Source organism: Colossoma macropomum, unplaced genomic scaffold (assembly GCF_904425465.1).
Source record: "Colossoma macropomum unplaced genomic scaffold, Colossoma_macropomum, whole genome shotgun sequence".
Lineage (NCBI taxonomy): Eukaryota > Metazoa > Chordata > Actinopteri > Characiformes > Serrasalmidae > Colossoma > Colossoma macropomum.
This window is the reverse complement of record NW_023494805.1, coordinates 36,673,565-36,695,148: the sequence shown is the minus strand read 5'-3', so window position 1 is coordinate 36,695,148 and position 21,584 is coordinate 36,673,565. Positions and strand designations below refer to the sequence as shown.

The window sequence follows — 21,584 nt, the reverse complement described above, 5'->3', positions numbered from 1 at the left end:
ATCTGACTTGGAAGATGTGATGCTACCTGGTGGGACACTTATTTTTCAGGTAAAATCAAGACCACTTCAAAGCTGCATATGGTAAAATCTCCATTAGGATTAAATGAGCTGGTTGTTAACTGGCCAGAAACATGAAGAAACTTGGTGTGTTGGGACTGTATATGCTAAAGACATTTTTTTGTTTGTTTTAATAGGTTTTCTTGAATAATTTTTACACAACAATAGCAGCACAGCTTTATGAATTCACATGTGCACACACACACACACACACACACACACACACACACACACACAGATGATTTAAGAAAGCAAAATGTCCTTGTAGTGATAAGACTCAAGGAGCCTGTGGCCCGACAGTTTTTGTTCTAAAATAGCCCGTTGATTAATGGCAATGTCATTTTCTGTGTGGGGAGAAAGGGAAATGATGTCAGAGGCGCAGAAGGGCAAAAAGATAAGGCCGCTGACAGGCCTCAGGTGCACCGTGGGATACATACTGCTCCAAACAGGCCGCTCTGCTTTGTGGGATTATGAGCGCTAGCTTCACAAAGAGAGTTACCACTTTCTTGCAGTAATGATAAATTTAATGTAGTCCATACATTTTTTTGCTGGAGCTGACATAATAGGACTTATTTTAGCAGAAGGGGCTGGTGACTAGTTCCATTTCCTCAGCTCCATGTAGAGGAGATGGGAGGTTTCAAATTTAATTCACAGGTAATATCCCAGAGAACCTCAATCTGTCTTTTCTTTCTAAATAGGTAAACCTTGCTCATGTGGGCACATAATATTCATGTACAAAGTATGTCTCCTATCGTGTTGAACACTGATCCAACGTTGATTCAACAGCACTCGATGATGGTTGAATAGCTGTTTGTCCAAGGTAGGTGTAATAAAGTGGCCAGTAAGTCGAAGTAGAACGTAGACATTTCTAATGAAGTGGCCAGTGAGGGGAAGTGTAAGGTGGGTGTTTCTAATAAAGTGGCCAGTGAGTGGAAGTACAAGGTAGGTGTTTCTAATAAAGTGGCCAGTGAGTGGAAGTACAAGGTAGGTGTTTCTAATAAAGCGGCCAGTGAGTGGAAGTGCAAGGTAGGTGTTTCCAATAAAGTGGCCAGTAAGTTGAAGTAGAACGTAGACATTTCTAGTGAACTGGCCAGTGAGGGGAAGTGTAAGGTGGGTGTTTCTAATAAAGTGGCCAGTGAGTGGAAGTACAAGGTAGGTCTTTCTAATAAAGTGGCCAGTAAATGTGGAAGTACAAGGTGGGTGTTTCTAATAAAGTGGCCAGTGAGTAAAAAATACAGGTTAAGTGTTTCTAATTAAGTGGCCAGTGAGTAGAAATACAAGGTAGGAGTTTCCAATAAAGTGGCCAGTAAGTTGAAGTACAAGGTAGGTGTTTCCAATAAAGTGACCAGTGAGTGGAAGTACGAGGTAGGTGTTTCCAATAAAGTGGCCAGTGAGTTCAAGTACAAAGCAGGTGTTTCTAATAAAGTGGCCAGTGAGTGGAAGTGCAAGGTAGGTGTTTCCAGTAAGTGTAATGGGTGTAACCACAGAAGTGTAAACCTTCTCTTTCTGTCTATTTGTGAGTGTATAAGTTTACACATATGTGTGTTCAGCTCCTAAAACCAAATCTCCTACGATTCCCCTCTAATAACGCATTGATTATAGGGTAGGAAACAAGGGAATTAGGAAGCAGATCTAGTATCAAGCGACCTATATGTTTCTTAAAGTTGCCGGCCGCTGGAACAAAAGCATCTCCTGTCTCTCTATCGATAATCTCAGCCGTGCTTGGCCCCTGTTCCAGGCCCTCAGGTTAATCCCCCGGGGCTTTAGTGACTGTCCCACAAAAAGCCTTTGTGCCTTACTTAATTATAACCTCCGCTATCTGACCTGCCATGACCAGGGGAGGTGAAGTGTGCAAGAAAGCCGCATGCCATCCAGTCCCGCTGGATGGAGAAGGAAACACTAGACCTTTAAGTGGAAAATAACTGCCGGACGTTAGAATTGGGAAAAAAATAGGGAGATAGTGCCACCAGTAAGGGCCTAATGGAAGGTTCTCCTCTGATCCAACCCCTATGCCCCCCCACTTCGGCTTTCTGGTCATTGGGAGCGTAAGAGCAGGCAATGTGAGCCTGGAGAGGTTTTGTTTTTTTCATCGTTACTTCCCACAGTACCCTTGTGGCTCTGAGAGCATTCTGGACGCTGCTGCTCAAAGGTAACATGGACCAAACAACTGGACACCTGCTGGCTCTGGCTTTCCTCCTGCTTGTAAAAGTCAGCATGTCCAGTCAGAACAACATCAGTGAGTATTTAATATTTCCATGCTAATGAGCATCTCAGTGTCATTGCTGTGTGCTGTTAGTGTGGTTTTACTTGGATTTTATTGCTGAGATTCAATAACAGTTGAAAAAGGCAATTTGAAATTTGAGCTATTTCCACTATTATAGCTGTAGGTCCACTTTATAGGTCACCTTTTACCCCGTTAATTATTGGTAAGTTTCTAACTATGGGACCACTGTTGACTTGGATATAATTTGAGTGGTGGTCAGTTCTTAGCAAAAAGGTGACACCGGCACGGTAGTGGTGGTGGCTTGTACAAGTTGAAAATGGTCCATCACCCAAATATATCCAGGCAAGAGCAGGTCTGTGGTCAGAACTTTTGGTAAAGTGCTAGAAGATGGCTAACCAGAATCGTGCATCAACAGATGAGCTACAGCTTTTGTAATAAAGTGGCCAGTGAATATATATGCGAATACGTCAAATGTGAAGACGGTCCTGCTCTCCTTGCACAGTCACTTGGTGTGCGGTGTCCGATGCGGAGGAGCAGAAGTGTCTGGATCTGGCTGGGAACGCCACAGCCCGGAATATTCGCGGAAAATTGCACTGTGTTCGCGGCCAGAGCCCTACAGACTGCATGCAGAGAATTAAGGTGGGTGGAAATCCAGTCCAAAGACAAACTAAACTCAGGATAACAATATGCACCATCGTTTTTTTAGACATCTTTGCTTGATACGTTTATAAATTATGGTTAATTTGGTTGAGTGTGATTTCCTGAGTTGCTGTAGAGGCTGTTGTTTTATCCCGCTGCACACCAACCAGGATATAATGTTCACATCACTCATCCACTGTTAGGTTTTCAAAGACAGAAGTGAAGTGGAGCTTGAAGGAGATGGTGAGATGTTACTCAACTCTGTATTAGGATAATAGTCATGACCGTGCTCTCTTCTTTCACCAGAATGGCACAGCTGATGCAGCCTCTATGTACCCTGATGAGATCTATACTGCTGGAGTTTGCTATGGGTTGGACGTTGCAGTAGGAGAGTCTTACAATGGAGTGGGTAAGTGCACAGACAAAGAGACGTTCTCTCAAAAAGTAAAAGTGCCTCATATTTACAATGCGGTCTAAAAGTTACCTCAACGACCATAATATCAGTTTTTTGAGGATTAGACCAGTTTTAAAGTTTTGGCCAGTATCAAGGGTTTCGGCCAATTTTATGATTTATGCCAGTTTTAAGTTTGGGTTGATGTTATGTTTCAGGCCAATTTCAGTTTTTGGGACAGTCCTCAGGTTTGGGCCAATTGAAGGTTTGGGGCTATTTTAGCAATTCAGTCAATTTCAGCATTTGGGTCAATCTGGATTTTTTGGTCCAGATTTTCTTGTTTGGGCCAATTTCTGAATTTAGATTAACTGTAAGGTTTGGGTTGTTATTTTAACATTTTGGTCAGTTTCAGCATTTGGTTCAGTTTAAGGTTGTGACCAATTTAACATTTTGGCCCATTTTAAGTTTTGAGCCAATTTCAGCATCTGGGACAGTTTTAGGTGTGGACCAATTTAACATGTTGATCTATTCAGCATTTGGGTCAATTTTGTAGTTTGGGCCAATTTCAGCATTTGGGTTATTTTTAAGGTTTGGACTAATTTAACATTTTGATCTATTCAGCATGTGGGTGAATTTCATGGTTTGGGCCAATTTCAGCATTTGGGTTATTTTTAAGGTTTGGGCCAGTTTAACATTTTGGTCAGTTTTAAGGTTTCAGACAATTTAAAGTTTGGATAAATGTTAAGATTTGGCCAGTTTAACATTGGATAAATTAGTATGGTCTGGGTCCGTTTCAGCACTTGGGTTGATCTTAAGGTTTAGGGCAATTTCAGCATTTAAATAAATTTTAAGGTCATTCCATTAATTTCCAGTAAAAGCAAAAAACTTAAAAAGACAATTTAATTTTGTATAGATAAAACTGCTTTTCCAAATAATTAATTTTGAAAATTGAACTAATTTGCCAAATTAAGGGTTAAGGGTCTGCAATCCTTTCTTTAGATGGCATTAATTACTACGTAGTGGCCTTGGCCCGAAGATCATCCGGTGACCTGTCGCTGCTGGAGATGCATGAGCGGAGTTCATGTCACCCTGGGATCCGGACCACTGTGGGCTGGACTGTGCCCATTGGCTTCCTGGTCAACACATCGCAGATCAGCGTGAACGAACAGTGCAATTTCCCCCATGGTAAGAGACCTCCACAGTAAAATCAGTAGTTAGGCTTAAACTCCAACACATCGATGTCTTGAAAAGCAAACAAAGACTAACACAATTTATAGTGCTAAAAGCTCAAAGATGGGACCATGCAATGAGGAATGTGTGATGATGATGATGATGATGATGATGATGATGACCCTACATTGTTTTTCCACTCCCTATCAACTTTATGAGCTCAACTTACCTTATAGGTTCACTATATAAGTGCACAATTAAAGACTGTAGCCCATCTGTTCAGGCATAGCTGTCCTCTCCCTCATTTATCATTGGTCAGTTTCTGACCACAGGACCACTGTTGTCCAGCCAGTTTCACTGCTAGGTTGAGAGTGGTCCGCCATCCAAAAATAACCATCCAAGAAAGGCTCTGTGGTCAGAAACTAACCGCTGGAGGGCAAGAAGATGGTAACACAAACTTTGCATCGACAGATGAGCTACAGTCTCACTAACGCCAGCAAAGTGAAGCTACAGGGTAAAGGTTTCTAATAAAGAAGCTGGTCAGTGTACATGTGTGTGCATATGTTCAATGCCAATGGAGGATGTGATCACACGCTTCATCTGCAACTTCAACTCTATTTCTTGTTCCTGGTGGTCCACAGCGGTGGGGGATTTCTTTGGTTATAGCTGTGTCCCAGGAGCAAAGGACCCAGAGCACGACCCCAAAGGCACCAATCCCAGAAACCTGTGTGAAGCCTGCATAGGGGACGAGAATGACCGACACATCTGTGCCAACAATCCTCGAGAACGCCACTACGGAGAGGCAGGGGCCCTCAGGTACAGTGTGTATGTGTATTTAGCTCTTTGTAGGGACCAAATGTTCCCAGGATGATGGGACATTTCAACATTATGGAGATATTTGTGTGCTAAAAGAAGTGAAAGGAAAATTAAAAGTCTCCAAAAACTGGAGTAAAAAACTTATTAAAAGCTTTTGAGAAAATGTGACTACTAACAACCACCTGGAAGACCTGGTGGACACCAAAACTGTCCCCATCAGACAAACAGCATTTGAAATTTTTACCTCTGAGATAGAAGAGAAAATCAAGCTGCTTCAGATCTGAAAAATCCACAGGTGTTTCTGTCCATCCTTCCACTTTGAGAGGACGACTCAGCACTATGGGTCTGACAGGGCGTGTAGCTGTCAAGAAGGAGATTTGCACAAGAACGTTACACGGAACGTCTGATGACTCTAAATTTGGGATTGCTTGGAACATGAGAAAAAGTACAACCAGCTTCTTGGACTGAACTTGGGAGGTTTGGGAAAATATCGCTGCAGATTTCTTTGAAAAACTTTAAAAAAAGCAAGTGTTTGTTATTGAGGCTATATACTTAAAACACTTTAAAAAGATGGTTCTTCAAGGGTTCTGCAGTAAAGAAAATGGTTCTATATAGAACCATGGACACTCACAGAACCCTTTGCATAATGAAAGGGTTCTTTGCATCATGAAAAGGTTCTTCAGGTTGATAGACAATGTGCTGTAGATGGTTCTATATTGAAAAAGAGTTCTACATAGCACCCAAAAAGAGTTCTTTAGGGTGCTATACAGAACCCTTTTCCAAAAGGCTCTATATAGAACCATCTACAGCACATTCATGCACATTTTCCATCAAAGGGTTCTTTGAGTGTTCATGGTTCTATAAAGGAGCATATTTTTTACTAAGGAACCTTTGATGAATCTTCTTTTTTAAGAGTGTAAAGAAAACAGTTCTATGCATAATCATGAACACTTAAACACCTTTGCATGATTAAACGTTCTTTGCACCAAAAAAGGGTTCTTCTACTGTTACAAGCTTGACATCATAACAATAGCAGAACCTTTTTTGGTACTATATAGAACCCTTTTCAAAAAGGTTTAATATAGGACCATCTACAGCACATTTTCAATCAATCTGAAGAACTTTCACAATGCAAAGAATCCTAAATCATGCAAATCGTTCATTAAAGCGCTCATTGTTCTATATAGAACCATTTTCTTCACTGAAGAACCCTTGAAGAACAATCTTTTTTAAAAATGAGTGGGAATGAATGGGTGCTCTTTGACTTTTGCGCAGTATTGTGGATATACACCAAAGAAAAACCTTTGAGCCTGTTCTAGGGGTTCTAACCCCACTGTGCTTAAACTGTGCTGTGTTCTGCAGATGTGTGGCAGAGAACCTTGGAGATGTGGCCTTCGTAAAGCACACCACAGTCTTTGACAACATGAACGGTAAGCCCACATTTGATCTTTCTCGTTTCAACTAAGGGGGTTGAGAGAGGAGCAGCTGCATGAGAACCTTGGAGGTTTCATGTTTGCGTCTTAAGAAAGTGAATATCTGAAAGCTACAGTGAGGCCGCATGATTATAATCCCTAAGATTTCAGCCAGTACAATCACTGCCAACCACCTCGAAAAGCACCACAAACCATCTCCTATTACTTTCACCTACTGTTGGACACCAGGGGGCAGTATTTCACAACAGTGCAGCTATTCATGCTCGATAGAGAGAGAGCTGATGAGACACAGTAAATCATGTCTGCCCATCAAGCATCAGAACTGAGTTTTTGTTGCTTGGGAATTCAGGTAGACCCTCCATATACAGTAGGCTGGAGATGTTTAAATAAGGATGTTGTTAAATACTTCCAATCACATTATAATTAAGAACGTATTAATATATACACTATGTGGCCAAAAGTATGTGGACACCTGACCATCACACCTATATGAGCTTGTCGGACATCCTATACCAGCTCCATGGGGATTAATATGGCTTTGCCCCCTCTCCGTTGTGGCTATAACAGCCTTCACTCTTCTGGGAAGGCTTTCCAAGATGTTGAAGTGTGTCTGTGGGAATCTTTTGTCCATTCAGTCAAAAGAGCATTTGTGAGGTCAGGCACTGATGTTTCGACGAGAAAGGCTGGCTTGCAAATGATGTTCCAATTCATCCCAAAGGTTTTGGGTTGAGGTTGGAAGTTGGAAGCATATTATTGTCTAAAATGTCTTTGTATGCTGTAGCATTAACATCACCCTTCACTGGAACTAAGGGGCCTGAAAAACAGCCCCAGCCCATTATCCCTCCTCCACCACACTTTACTGTTGGTATTATGCATTCTGGGTATGTAGTGCTTTTCTGGCATCCACCGAACCCAGATTTATCCATCAGACTGCTAGATAATGAAGCGTGATTCATCACTTCAGAGAACCTATTTCCACTGCTTCAGAGTCCAGTGATGGGGTGCTTTACACCACTCCAGACGACGCTTGGCATTGCACATAGTGTTCTTAGGCTTGTGTGCAGCTTCTCAGCCATGCAAGCCCGATTTGATGAAACTCCAGATGTACAGTTCTTGTGCTGATGTTGCTTCCAGAGGCAGTTTGTAACTTTGCAGTGAGTAATGAAACAAAGAATAGGTCATTTTTAAGCACTACGTACTTCAGTTGGTCTACTGCTTCATAGGGTTGAGCTGTTGTGCTTCCATTTCACAGCACTTCACTTACAGTTGTCTGGGGCAGATCTAGCATGGCAAAAATTGTATGTAACTGACTTGTGGCAAAGGTGGCGTCCTATGACGGAGTGCCACGTTTAAAGAGCTCTTCAGTACGACCCATTCTACTGCTCAATTCCATGACTGTGTGCTTAATGTTTTACAGCTGTAAATGTGGCTGAAACACCTGAACTTTTCCATATAGTGTATATATGAGAAAGTGTGTCAGGTTTTGCTGTTATCATATGGTTAGTTATTCCCTGTGTTTATATGCACATTTGTGAATGTGAAGCTCTGTAGTGGCGACTATTATTCAGGCATTTTAAAGTGTAAGTGTTGATCTCAGATCAGGCCCAACATGTCATCATTGTTGAAAATTTTGGAATCATCATTTATACATTTGAAAGCAATGATTTTAACAATATTAAACCATTTTCGTTGCAGATATAAAATCCATGCACAACAGTAAGGTCATTTCTGAACATTTTGGGGCCCTAAACAACATGCTGCTTGGGGGCCAGCTGCCCACCACAGTTGATAGTTAATTTTCTTTAGGAAAAAAAGTGTAATCAATGCTAAGGTGATGACAATAAAATAATCAATGAGTATATAAACAAAATGAAATTTTCGGGTTTGTCCAGAATGACGATCAAAGCAGTAGATAATTCTATATTAATGGACAAAGGTGTATAACCTTGAGAATGAAGTTATAATAAACAATAAGTGGTGATCAAATCTCAGGCTGATAACTGGATATGACATTACTAGAAAATAGCAGTATGTTTTTTATCATTCTCTTTCTTGTTACCAAAAAAAAACCAACATATTGGAATATTGAAAGAAAAATGTCAAATGTATTCGGGTTTATAATAGGAATGCTAGATTAATCGTTTTTACGTCAAAATTGTATATTGAAATAGTGCTATTTTCAAATCGCAAGAAGTATAGGCTAGAATTATAGCCTATATTTCCAAGAACACTGTCAACTGTCACTGTCTTAAGTTGTGAACCTAATAACACTGAGCTGGTGAGATCAGAAGCAACCAAACACTCTGTGCTGTGACATTACAACCACTAACTGGTGACTAACTGGTAGACTGGCACACTACCTTATGTTTAAGCCTTAAACTAGAAAAAGTGGATATGCTGGTGGAAATTCTTGGCCAAAACAACAAGCCTGGACCTTAATTTGTAGAAAATGACCACAATTTAAATCACAACAGAAATATTGCAATGAGATATTTTCCTGATTGTTCAGCCCTATTTTATAATTAGATTTTCATTGTGAAATTTACTACTGAATAATATAATATAATAACAGTTATTAATATGAGACGTAATTGCAAAAGGTAACCTTCACTGTAAAGTAAAAGGTTAGACAGCAGATAAAAATCATTCTGCCAAATTGGTTCAAAGTCAGAGTTCAAAACACATTTCAGATTTTTAACTGACTTGGACTTTAGACTGAAATCCTTTTGCTTTCAGTGACTCTACTCCTTAATCATGTTCATTTTATTAAAACAAATGATTCCATTCCATTTTTCTCACTAATAAAACAATCATAACACTACCAAAACTTTACCAAATGTTTTAGTAGTGACTGTTTTCGGTAGTGACAATTTTAGCTCATTTTGACAGGAACTCAAAAACGCTAACCAGTACATGACTAGCAAACACAGTACACACATAAAATCTGATATTTTTTCATGAAAACACAAAAAAGTTTACTTAATTGCAGAAAATGTGTTTCAGTAGTGACAATTCTTAATGTTCCACACTGATTTTCAGACTTTGTGACATTTTTACTTCAACACAATCTAACTGCTCACCATGTGGCCATGAGGGGCAGGGACGCAGTCTCACTTCCTGCTCTAAAATGCAGGGCGGTGGCTACAAATAAGTCTCCGCCTACAGACGTAAAACTCTTTGTGTTTCACTGGTGACATGAAAGTGTGGGAGATCATTTTTTGTTTATAAAATTTTGTTATGTAAAAATTAAACTTACAATAAATATAAATCTTTCATCTTCACTTTAAAAGAAATTTAAAAGGATCTAAAAAAAAGCAACATGGAAATAAACGGAAAAAATAAGTATTATTTTCATAAGGGTAAATATTTAGGGGTTAGGGTTTGGGACAGCTACCTCCAAATAGAAAGTACCCTAAAAGTGATGGTTTTGTATGTATTTAGCTTATTACCATCCGAATTAATGCCTTTGGTTTAAACAGATCATAAATGATCTTTATACATATCTTGGGTCTGGATACTTTTTTAAATAGCGTTGTTTTACTGTGGGACTGCAGTTTGAACTCATTTGGTAGAATGGTCCATATACACTGTGCAGTTTGCTAACTATAACACTGCTGTAACTGTAAGGTAAAAATCAGGAGTCGTGGGCTCTGGACCTGGAACTGGAGGACCTGAAGCTGCTTTGCCCGGACGGAGGCGAGGCCTCGCCCTTCCAGCACAAGCACTGCCACCTGGCTGTGGTGCCCGCCAACGCTGTGGTGGTGCGCCTGGAGGATAAGTGCCGCGTTTACAAGTTCCTGGAACGTGTGCAGGTCAGCCAAGACACGAGCAGCGCTGGACACTGTATGCCAGCTGGCAGATACACTAAGTGACCTGCTGGAATGAGCACACACTCTCACACACACACACACACACACACACACACACACACACACACACACACACACTCTAACATACATTTACACTGATATGTACACTATTTAACTGTAATGAAATGTCTCGGTCTGCTAATATCAGTTCGATGTCATGCCCTTTGGAATAGGAGAGGTCACTCACAGTGGCAAACGGCAGGAGAGCAAGAGAACAGTTAAACTCACTCTGCTATAGTCAACGTTAACCTTTCTAGGAGTAGTGCACACATCGTGTTGTCCTTTCATGTTTTTTTTTCTTGATACAGTCTCTCATGATGCTTTGAAATTGCAGTTATCAACAGTGATAGTAAAAACATGGCCTAATTCCAAACTTGTGATCAATACCACATTTGTGTTTGGAAGTGGAAGAATAGATATTTTATTATGATCTGAATTTGATGGAAAATTACTGTGTATAGTTATCCTTTATGTCAGGGGTCTCAAACTGAAAATTATCCTGGGACCACTAGCCATTCAGCCTTCTCCAAAGGGGGGGGGTTGGTTAAACAATGGAGAGAAAAAAAGTGAGGAAGAAGAACTGGATTTCTTGACCAGCAGCAATAATGATTTTTTTAAACACTGCAAGTTAATGATGCACTTAGGGTTGTACAGAGTAGTCGACTTGTTGACTTGTCTTTACTGCTCAGCGATTACACTTTAAGCTTGATGTCGCTGTTCACATGACTATGACACCAACAACACGGACACCTCAGAAAAAGGCAACAGGTGAGGAGCCTGGTGATTTCAGTGTCCATATCTCTAGTTTCCTAAAAACTACAACCCCATTTCCAAAAAAGTTGGAATGCTGTGCAAAATGTAAATGAAAACAAAATGCAATGATGTGCAAATCCCTATATTTCATTGAAAACAGTACAAACACAACATATCAAATGTTGAAACTGAGAAATTTTATTGTTTTTTAAAATATATATGCCCATTTTGAATTTGATGCCAACAACACGTTCCAAAAAAAGTTGGGATGGGGCAACAAAAGGCTGGTAAAGTTGTGTAATGCTAAAAAACACCTGGTGGTTGATTAGCAACAGGTCAGTAACATGATTGGGTATAAAAAGAGCATCTCAGAGAGGCGGAGTCTTTCAGAAGTAAAGATGAGGAGGGATTCACTACTCTGTGAAAGACTGCACGAGCAAATAGTGCAACAATTCAAGAATAACGTTTCTCACCATAAAAAACAAAAACTTTTCTTCAACTACGGTACATAATAACATTAAAAGATTCAGAGAATGTGGAAAAATCTCTGTATGCAGGGCACAAGGCCAAAAACCAGTATTTGCTGGCCGTTATCTCTGGGCCCTCAGGCGGCACTGCATTAAAAAAAGACATACAAAAGATTCTGTAGAGGAAATCACTGCATGGGCTCAGGAAACACTTCTGATACACTTCTGCACATCTGTGAAGGCACCATTAATGCTGAATGATGTTTATGTTTTGGCTTACGCTGCCATCCAGATGATGTCTTTTTCAGGGAAGGTTTTATGTCAGCAAGACAATGCCAAACCACATTCTGCATGTATTACAACAGCACTGCTCTGTACTCAAAGAGTCCAGGTGCTAAACTGACCTGCTTGCAGTCCAGAACTGTCATTATCGAAAACATTTTGCGCATTATGAAATGAAAAATACGACAAAGGAGACCCTGAACTGTTGAGCAGCTGAAATCCTATATCAAAGTCGCTTGCGCAAAATATTTCCCTTCTCCTGTGGTTTTACATCATCAGTGATTTGTCCACATCGACTCGACACTGAACACATAACTGTTGATTTTTAAAGATCTGAAGTGATTTGATAAATGTGTCGTGGACAATTTGTTTTGGTTTTTTTTTTTTGAATATCACCTCCAAAAAAAATTAAGGACATGAGCATTCCTTAGCAAGGGAAGCTACGTTTGTGGTTCTTCATCGGGCATGAATGGTCTAGGACACACCTACATTAATTAAACAGCGGCTGAAAGCTCACCGTAACGTACCCAACATCACTCCCCATCAGTAGTCTGGAGATGAGGAGTGCTGATAGGTGGATTGGTGAGAGTCCATAGTCATGTGATGCAGCAAGGAGTTCTGGGAATTGGAGTCCTGGGAGGCCCCAGTTGGCTGTAGTTTCAGGGGAGGCGTGACACACAAGTACCAACAAGACCTATCTTTGACCAATTCCAAAATAAATTAAAAAAATAAATCATTTTAAACCAAAAAGTCAATTATTACTCAATAATAATGTACATAAAATGCTCAATCAAACTATAAAAAACACGTCAATGAGAACTCTTCATTCATGCCATATGGCGTCACTTTATTCAGAGAGAAAACGTACCAGACCTCTCTCTACATAAAGTGTCTCTCCTGATCTCCACCTCTCAGTAACTGATTCACCACTTCCAAACTCATGAAATGCAAGGAATTGGCATCATGGCCCACCTTACTAAGTGTCTAGCTACTGGAGATCTTCCAATTGCACATCTATATTCACAGATTCTCGTTTTTGATTGTCTTTTCATTTTGCCCACATAGCCAAAGCCACAAGGACAAACTAATAAATAGAACATTCATTTTCAGCTGTAGTCCTCCATATATTTTCTTTACCCTCCACATTTTATAGTCAACATGCTGCTTTTCTGATAAGCTTTTGTGCTCTGATACAAGCAACATGAGCTGTTCTGCCCGCCCTCTTGATGCACATTTGTTTGGGCTGCAACCATGACAACAGAGCTCTGATTCTTCGTACAATGCAGGAAATTGTGCATTCTCTGATTTAAGAATGATGCAGCGGCACAGTGCGTCAGTTTCAGACTCTGAAAGATGGTATTAATCTACATATCGTCACTGTCCAGAGAAACCATGCATCTCCATTTTTGCCAATTTTTAATTTTCTACATCATTTCAACACACCAACACATTTCATGATGCATGGATCAATAGAAACGCTCTAAAATCACTTGGAACAAAATCTCTTTACCTTGACTTACATTGAAAGGTAAGAGTGTTTTTGCCTTCTCCTGTAAAGTTACTATCTTGGAGATTTGTTGACTTGTTTTTCATTGGATAGCGACGATATGTTCATTTTCTAAACAAAACGTCTGTTTTTTTTCGTCTGTGTCACTAGGCCTTAATTCTGGGTTCTCATTGGATCGTTTGGTAATTACATTCATTTCTTAATTCTGACTTGCTACATCTACCGTGTCATGAATGAATCCATGAAGGTGGATTTAACTATCAGTCTAAATTAGAATAACAATTAAGTTAGTTGTGGTTAAATTCCTGCCATTCTTGCTTATTGTGCAGCGTTCATGTTCATCTTTTTGTTTGAATCGATCCTCTTGCATGTAGTGCTCTATTTTTGCTTTTAACGTCGCAAACATCAGCCACAGCTAATTTTACACAGTTTATGTTGGGTAACCAGCTGCAGTGGATTTAACAATAAATTGTAAGTATGTGACAAGCCTTATGAAGCTGTTGGTAATTTGAGATCCCTACTTTACATCTTTGCCAAGTGAAGACTCAAACGTATTATGTGTCTAACTGTGTAATTGCATTTAAATAGTTATATAAGTTGAATAAACAGCAAAATTACTCTAAGGCCCAGCGCAATGACATTGCACTCAAAGATACAACAGAAGATGTGTATCAAACACGTTCAGATGTGTGGGGGTGTTTGTATGAGCATCCCCTCACTGTTTTCTCACCTCTAAGGCTTATATCATAGCTCCTTACATCATCTCTCTATCATCTATAAGCTATGGTGCACAGTTAGCTTAGCTTTTTGTCCTTAGCACAGTGGTCTCCAACCCTGGTCCTGGAGAGCTACCGTCCCTCCAGCGTTTAGTTCCAACTTGTACCCAATAAGCTTCTCTGCCCCTTACTTAACTCTAATACATCTGATCCAGCCAATCAGGGTCTTAGAAGATGTTGATTAGCTGGAGCAGGTGTGGCAAACTGTGGTTGGAACTAGGCTCTGCAGGAAGGTAGCTCTTCAGGACCAGGGTTGGAGACCACCATTTACACTGCAAATGACTGAATGACATCCATCTCAGTGTGAACCAATCTTTATTTGCTGCATTTCTTCCAGAATGCGTTTGCCAACGCTACGCAGGGTTTCTCCCTCTTCAGTTCGGCGGGGTACGGTCAGCCAGATGTGATGTTCAGTGACTCCACTCAGAAGCTGCTGAGGGTCATGGGCACCTACCCATCCTGGCTGGGACCCAGCTACAACACTATGCTTCAGGCATTTGAATGCGAAGGTAAAGTTACACTACCATGCTTTAGTAGTTTGAGTACAAAAGAGTAGAATGGAGTAGACCATCATGCTTCAGATGTTTGAGTGTGAAGCTAATGTTTGAGCCCACCAACACCACCAATTTGATTTGAATTTGATTATGAAGGTATAGCAATACTAACAACCTTCAGTCAATTTGAATACTGGTGGTAGAGAAACATCCCCACACTTTGGATCAGTGGTTCCCAGGCCTGGTCCTGGAGAACCCCCTTTTCTGCACATTTAAGCATCTTTCTTGCTCCCAAAACACCTGATCCAACTACCCTTGTCAAAAAGAAGCATTTCAAAGTACATGAATAGTGTATAGAAAACACTAAGTCTATTTTTCTATAAATACATGTATACATTCAATGTATTTTATTTAATGATACTGAAAATCTAATTTGGTTTCTAGCTTCAGTGCTACTACTTGAGTTATGCAAGTAAATGCAATTAAGTGTATTAGTCCCTTTAACAGTATATTTATAATATGTTCCAGTTATTTTTACAAATTACAGTCTATTTAACATTTATATGCTGACTTTATGCCAACCAGGCCTAGTAACCCATGGACAAGACATAACAACCTAACTGGGCCTACAATGACAGGCCTGATTCCAGGTCCGGAGTTGGGAGCCTGTGCTTTTAGATGTTTGACAAGGTTGAACAACACAACTCTAGGAAACTATTACACTCCAGCAAATCATCAGCAGATGCTTTAGCCAATGCAGAAAGGAATACAAGAAATCTTCCCTGCAGTGCTTCCAACTGAAGATCATAGTTCGCTTCAGAATGCCGCACCAGCTGTAAGAATGAATAACATGATGAAATAGGTTGGAACATCTTGAATATCTAAATGCTATGTGCTCATCCCACTCGGTACTTGCACTTGACTATATTTACAACATTCCTGGCTTTTTGACTGCAATGGTTTGGCAAGCAGACTGAAGCTGAAGCTTTTCTCCACCCTTTGAAAAATGCTTTGTGATGCATTGTGTACTTTGCAAGGTCTTTACTCAAGCGTGCCATTATTTGCCCATACGTTAAGCTAAGCTACTGTAAGATGCTTCATTAAATAGCACGCTGCACTGACCTTCTCCTCTCATTCACAGGTTTGTGCTGATGTGATCGAAAGCCTGCACACCTCCGCACTCTCATTCTCTCCCACCTCCCATATCTCCCGTATTCTTCCTCTCTCTTACACCGACCCCTCCGCCCTGCTTAAAGAGTGCCGCAGGCTGTACCTAGGCCAAAGGCCAGTTAGCTCCCATGCTTCATAGCCTCCCTCCTTTCTTCTCTCTTCTGCTAGCGACTAAATGCAGCACATTAGCTATACTGTTGCCGATCTAGGCCACTTGATCTGCTATTTCATGATGGAAGAAGGTCCACGCCAGCAGGCCATGATTTCCAGGGAGGGGGAGCAGCCACCACATCATGAAGGGATTCATTCTTTTGAGCCAATACTGTGTTACATGTGCTTCAAATCCATGCAATTCAATATCTTCGGCTAATGCTAATGGTGGCCTGCTGAACCAGTGGTTCTCGACTCTGGTCCTGGGGGCCCACTGCCATCCACTGAAAAAGATCTAAAGCCTTATTGGAGCTGGATTAGTTTTACCTGGGGGGAACACTCTCATTTCAGTGATTACCTAAGATTTTAATCTAGTATTAATCTGCAATGTGTGTAGTTGTTACATTCAGACAGTAATAATTGCAGAGTGAATGGGCTTCTCTAATTGGCCCCCTCATCAGCCCCTGTAGCAGAGCCATTTTTTCTGCCATGTCTTCCGTGTTGTTATTGTCATTGAGTGTGGCGTCAACTGCTTAATGCTGATGTTAGCATCAAAATCCAGGTTATATCGCCTTTCAGATGATATAATATCACCTAATATAGTGATTTGCATTGGATTTAGCCCTCCTTCTTGAAACTTATCTGTTTTTTTTTGCAATTTAATACAATTATTTGGAATTTAAAAGGAAATCCACAAGTACATCTTGTTTGGAAATCAGTAACCATAAACAAATTTGCTAGATTTTTTCATTCAGTGAATCCAACATATCTCTAAAAGGATACCTTCCAATTCATTCTATTCAAAGCAGTCAAAGTATATATACTAGCTAAAGCTAACTAGTTACAGAGGCTTGTTTGAGGGACAGATACTCCATGCATTCGAATAAGTTGGACTCTTGATCATCTTCAGAGTGGAATCTGATTGGAAGCAATGGGAGCCATTGGTCCGAATCAGATACCAGCCTGTCGATTCCAAAGTTCTTGCCACCAAACTTCCTTGCAGAACGCCTTTTAAAACACTTTATGACCTTTTAACCTGGGATACCTGTAAAAAATCTCTAATAAAACTAATCCAGCACCAAAAGGGCTTCCTACACCTCATTCGGCCTAGTAGCTGATACATTTAATTAGGCGTGTTAGAATGTGGCAAACACTAAACTGTGCTAGGCAATGGGTCTCCAGCACTGAACTATGTTATAGAAGGTGTTAAACAAAAGTCTAGACTTTAAATAAACTAGGGTTTATTTAAGTGATTATGGCATCCGGCCTAATTTGTAATGAATGCTTGATATTTACTATCTTGAAAAATTTAGAATTGAAGATAATTGCCAGTTTGAATGGCTATACACCATTTGAGCCTCTGATGTGAAAGTATGGCAGGAGCAGTTGACTGACCTTGGCTTGTTTAAGAGAATTCTTAACTTGAATATATCTACTAGAACACACCGCTAGTCTTTTTTTTATTGAAAACGATTAAAATACTCAACAACTTCTCTGGAAAATGTTCTCCATGTCGGCCCGTTTTTGCTTCTACGTGGATGGAACTCAACATAGGTGCTCGTATGGTGCTGTTTCCTGGCTTGTCTCCAGGATAACACTATACCGACTTGAACAATGTTTCATGTAAATAGTCTTGTGTCGCTATTTGTAGAACAATCTCCTATTATCAATAAAAAACCCCCCAACAAAAATGTGGTCTTGTGTACTGTTTTGTATGACACAATGTTAAGGATAACAGCAGTGAGAATGGGTTAATGAAGCATCTACAGCACTCGCGAGCATATCTAATTCCCAGGACGCTCAAGCATATGTGCTTTCCTGAACATACGGTAATGTATTATAAATGATAATGGCATCTAATACAGGGCTCGTAATGGATTGGTTTCAGCGTGCTGACACAGCTAATGAACATTAGTGATTTTGATTACGGGTTAATTAAGCATTTACGGGCACATGTTCAAATGACCTTGAGAAAGTTGACACGCACTTGCGAAGCGGCACATAGACACAAAGCCATATATGTAATTACCATTTAACCGTGTGTTTTCATGCGCAGTCTATTTTTCACAATTTAGCAGCTCAGCATTAATTACGCACTCGTTCAGTGCGTCGGAGCTGCTTTTGTATCGCCGCAATTAACTTTTGCTCTCTGAGATGTTGGAATGATCTCAGCTTATTGCTGTTTGAATACAAGGCCCTGTTGTAGAACATTACTGGACTTGGTTACTTATGGATGTATTATCGCTCAGACCAGTTTGCTTGGGAGAGCTAAAGAGGGAGAGAGGCTTTTCTAGAAATTTCCTGGGGAGGTGTTCAGCGGCAGATGGCCTTTCTGGTGCCACACTGCAGAATCAGTGTGTGTGTGTGTCTGAGAGGCACCAGGCTTCATTAATCTGAGCTTTATATAACACACTCCCCGGTGACAACACATGAAGTGTCAGCCTTCAGTACTGCTGTGGCTGAAGGCTGTTGCATGCTAATAACTACATCATTTTGGGGGGATAGTCACTTTGCCATAAAACTAGTTTAAAAACTAGTTTAATTGTATTCTTCATGCAATGCAGAACACTATAGAGCAGCGTTGTATCTCTCAGCTTCGTTCATTTGACAATATTAATGGTTTTATCATCATCAACATCATCTTAAACCGCTTAATCCAGACTAGGGTCGTGGTAGCAGTTGGGAGAGCAGAGAATTCCAGACGACCCTGTTCCCTACAACTTCCTCAGGCCCATTCCAGGGGACCCTGAGCCACTCCCAGGCCAACTTGGAGATACAATCCCTCCAGTAGGTCCTAGGATGACCCCAGGGTTTCATCCCAGTAGACTGTGCCTGGTAAACCTTCACCGATAGGCAGCCAGGGGCATCCTGATCAGATGCCTGTACCACCTCAACTGGCTTTTGATGGTTTTATATCATCCATTAATGTGTTCTCCCTACAATACCCAGCATGCATTACACAAAAAACATAATTCAACCATTGGAAATCCCTGTGGTGCCAACCAATCCAGACTGTGGCTGAGTTCACTGCAGTGTCTAAGCTATAATTGCTAGCTAACTAGTTGAGGACTAAAATTAGTGTGCGGTTGTTTCTGAATGCTGTGTTTGTTCCTTGTTTCAGTGACTCAATATGACCTTTTGCCCTTTGGCAGAAGAAAAATAACCTGCACGCACAGCATGTTATGCTCTCTCATGGTCTGGCTGGCAGCCCCACAGGTAAAGGATTGGCAGAACCATTCGTTCCTTGGGATAATCTTTCCTCCTCTGATGCTGCGGAGGTCTGTGGGCCACACATAAGCTGTGGGCGGCAGTCCGAGTCCCTCTCAGCCCATGTGATCACGTTTCACGGGCTTATCGGAGTGGGCCGGGGCGCTTTGGCAAGCGAGGGTCACAGAGGGCAAGTCCAGTACAATGCAGGTATACAGAAAGGCTGTGGGCAGTGGAGCGTGGGCCACACAAAGTCACGTCCAGTCCTTCTGGATATGTCCAAAGCTCATACTGACCCCACCTTTGGGAGACTTGAAAAAGTGAGAAGGCTGAACAACCCAGAAACAAGGCAGAGGATTTATCTGCTTCTTGCAGGCTTTCGGTTGGATCATGTTATGGTTTGCCACTGATGTAAATGTAGCAAGGATAAGATTGCACTCCTGTATGGCTTGATCCCAAAATGCTTATCTCAGAACTAATAAAGGACACTAACAGGCTAACGCCATCAGAGTGACCTATGGGCGATAACAGTGCAGGAATTACAGCGACAGGCTATGTTTCTGATCAAGAATTCAATAATTCAGGCAACACTTTAACCTTATAACACTTGAACCTTAAAGTTATTAAGACAGAAAAAGCACAGTAATGTAATGTACTTAAAAATTTCCATGATTTTTTGTTTCCTTAGTGACGTTAAAGAATTTACTGTTCATTACTGTTTATTTTATCTTTGTACTTCTTGTTTGTGAGTGAAAAGCCCCTTATGGACCTGACTCATTCACTTCCTCATTCACATTTAGCAGGCTGAAGATTCTCCACAAAGGGGTACTAATAGCACTCAAGTGCAGTCATATGCAAAGGTTTGAACATCCCAGTCAATGTGTTTTGTTCATTTTTTAAGGGAAAAAAAAAAATTAACATCTTCTCTACATGGGAAACACTTCTGCACATTTTAGGGTAGAATTTCTATTTATTTGCTGAGGTTAGCATATTGGATTTCTTTTTCCAATACGCCAAATTCAGTTAATGAACAGTATGTGCAGAAGTGTGTTAGAGGATGTGTTAATGTTTTTTCACTTAGAAAACCTTCAAAAGATGTCATTTGACCAGAGGTGCCCAAACCTTTGCATAGGACTATAGCTTTTGGTGCTTCACAAGACTGGCATATCACATCAGTGACAAGTTTCTTGACAAATTAACTATAAAAACTATCTATAAAAAGCTACAAACTATATGCAAAATACTGCATGAGTGAATAGTCCAAGTTTGAGAACATTACTCAACACACGATTGCAAGGAATTCCCCAATTATAGTCCATAACATTTTTAAAAGATTCAGTGATCCTGGAGAAATGTCTGTGCGTAAAGGGCAACACTGAATACCAATATTGAAAGTCTGTGACCTTCAAGACCGGTATGCTTCTGTAATGAGTATTATCACGTGGGCTTGGCTTCTGAAAACCCTTGTCAATAAACACAGTTTGTGGGTGCATTTAAAAATGCAAGTTAAGACTCTACTGTGCAAAAAAAAAAGCCGTATATCAACAACATGCAGAAATGCCACCGACTTCTCTGGGCTGAGCCTCCTCTGAGATGGATTGATGGAAAGTGGAAACATGTGCTGTGGTGTAATGAGTCTAACTTTCAAATTATTTTGGAAATAATTGATGTCATACTTTCCTGGCCAAAAAGGAAAAGGACCATCCTGATTTCACCAACATAAAGTTTAAAAGCTAGCATGTGACATGGTATGGGGTGTGTTAGTGGGTAACTTTCACATCTGTGAAAGCAACATTAATGCTGAGAGGTACATATGCATTATGGAGCAACATATTCTGCCATCTAGATGACGTCTTTTTCAGGGACGTCCCTTGCTTGTTTCAGCAAGACAATGTCAAGTCACATTCTGCACGTGTTACAACAGCATGGCTTCATCATAAGAGAATGTAGATGCTAGATGTAGATGGCCTGCCTGCAGTACAGATCTGTCTCCCATTGAAAATGTGTGCTGTATTCTGAAGAGCAATATACAACAATGGAGACCCTGGACTGTTCAGCAGCTGAAGTGTTATATCAAGCAGCAACTACTGAACATTGTTGTAAGGAAAGGCAAAGTAACACAGTGGTAAACATGCCCTTGTCCCAGCTTTTTTGGAACATGTTACATGCATCAAATTTA

The 21,584-nt window shown here is 40.6% G+C and overlaps 1 protein-coding gene across 1 annotated transcript; it reads left to right on the top strand.

The window, feature by feature from the left end:
* Positions 1-1,903: 1,903 nt before the first annotated feature.
* Positions 1,904-17,878, top strand: LOC118826510 (otolith matrix protein). The gene is made up of 9 exons (XM_036597495.1): positions 1,904-2,293; positions 2,784-2,920; positions 3,227-3,329; positions 4,311-4,496; positions 5,123-5,297; positions 6,660-6,727; positions 10,358-10,542; positions 14,722-14,893; positions 16,020-17,878. Exons 1-9 carry the CDS (start codon positions 2,212-2,214, stop codon positions 16,028-16,030), a joined length of 1,119 nt encoding a protein of 372 aa, XP_036453388.1. The 5' UTR covers positions 1,904-2,211; the 3' UTR covers positions 16,031-17,878.
* Positions 17,879-21,584: the final 3,706 nt, after the last annotated feature.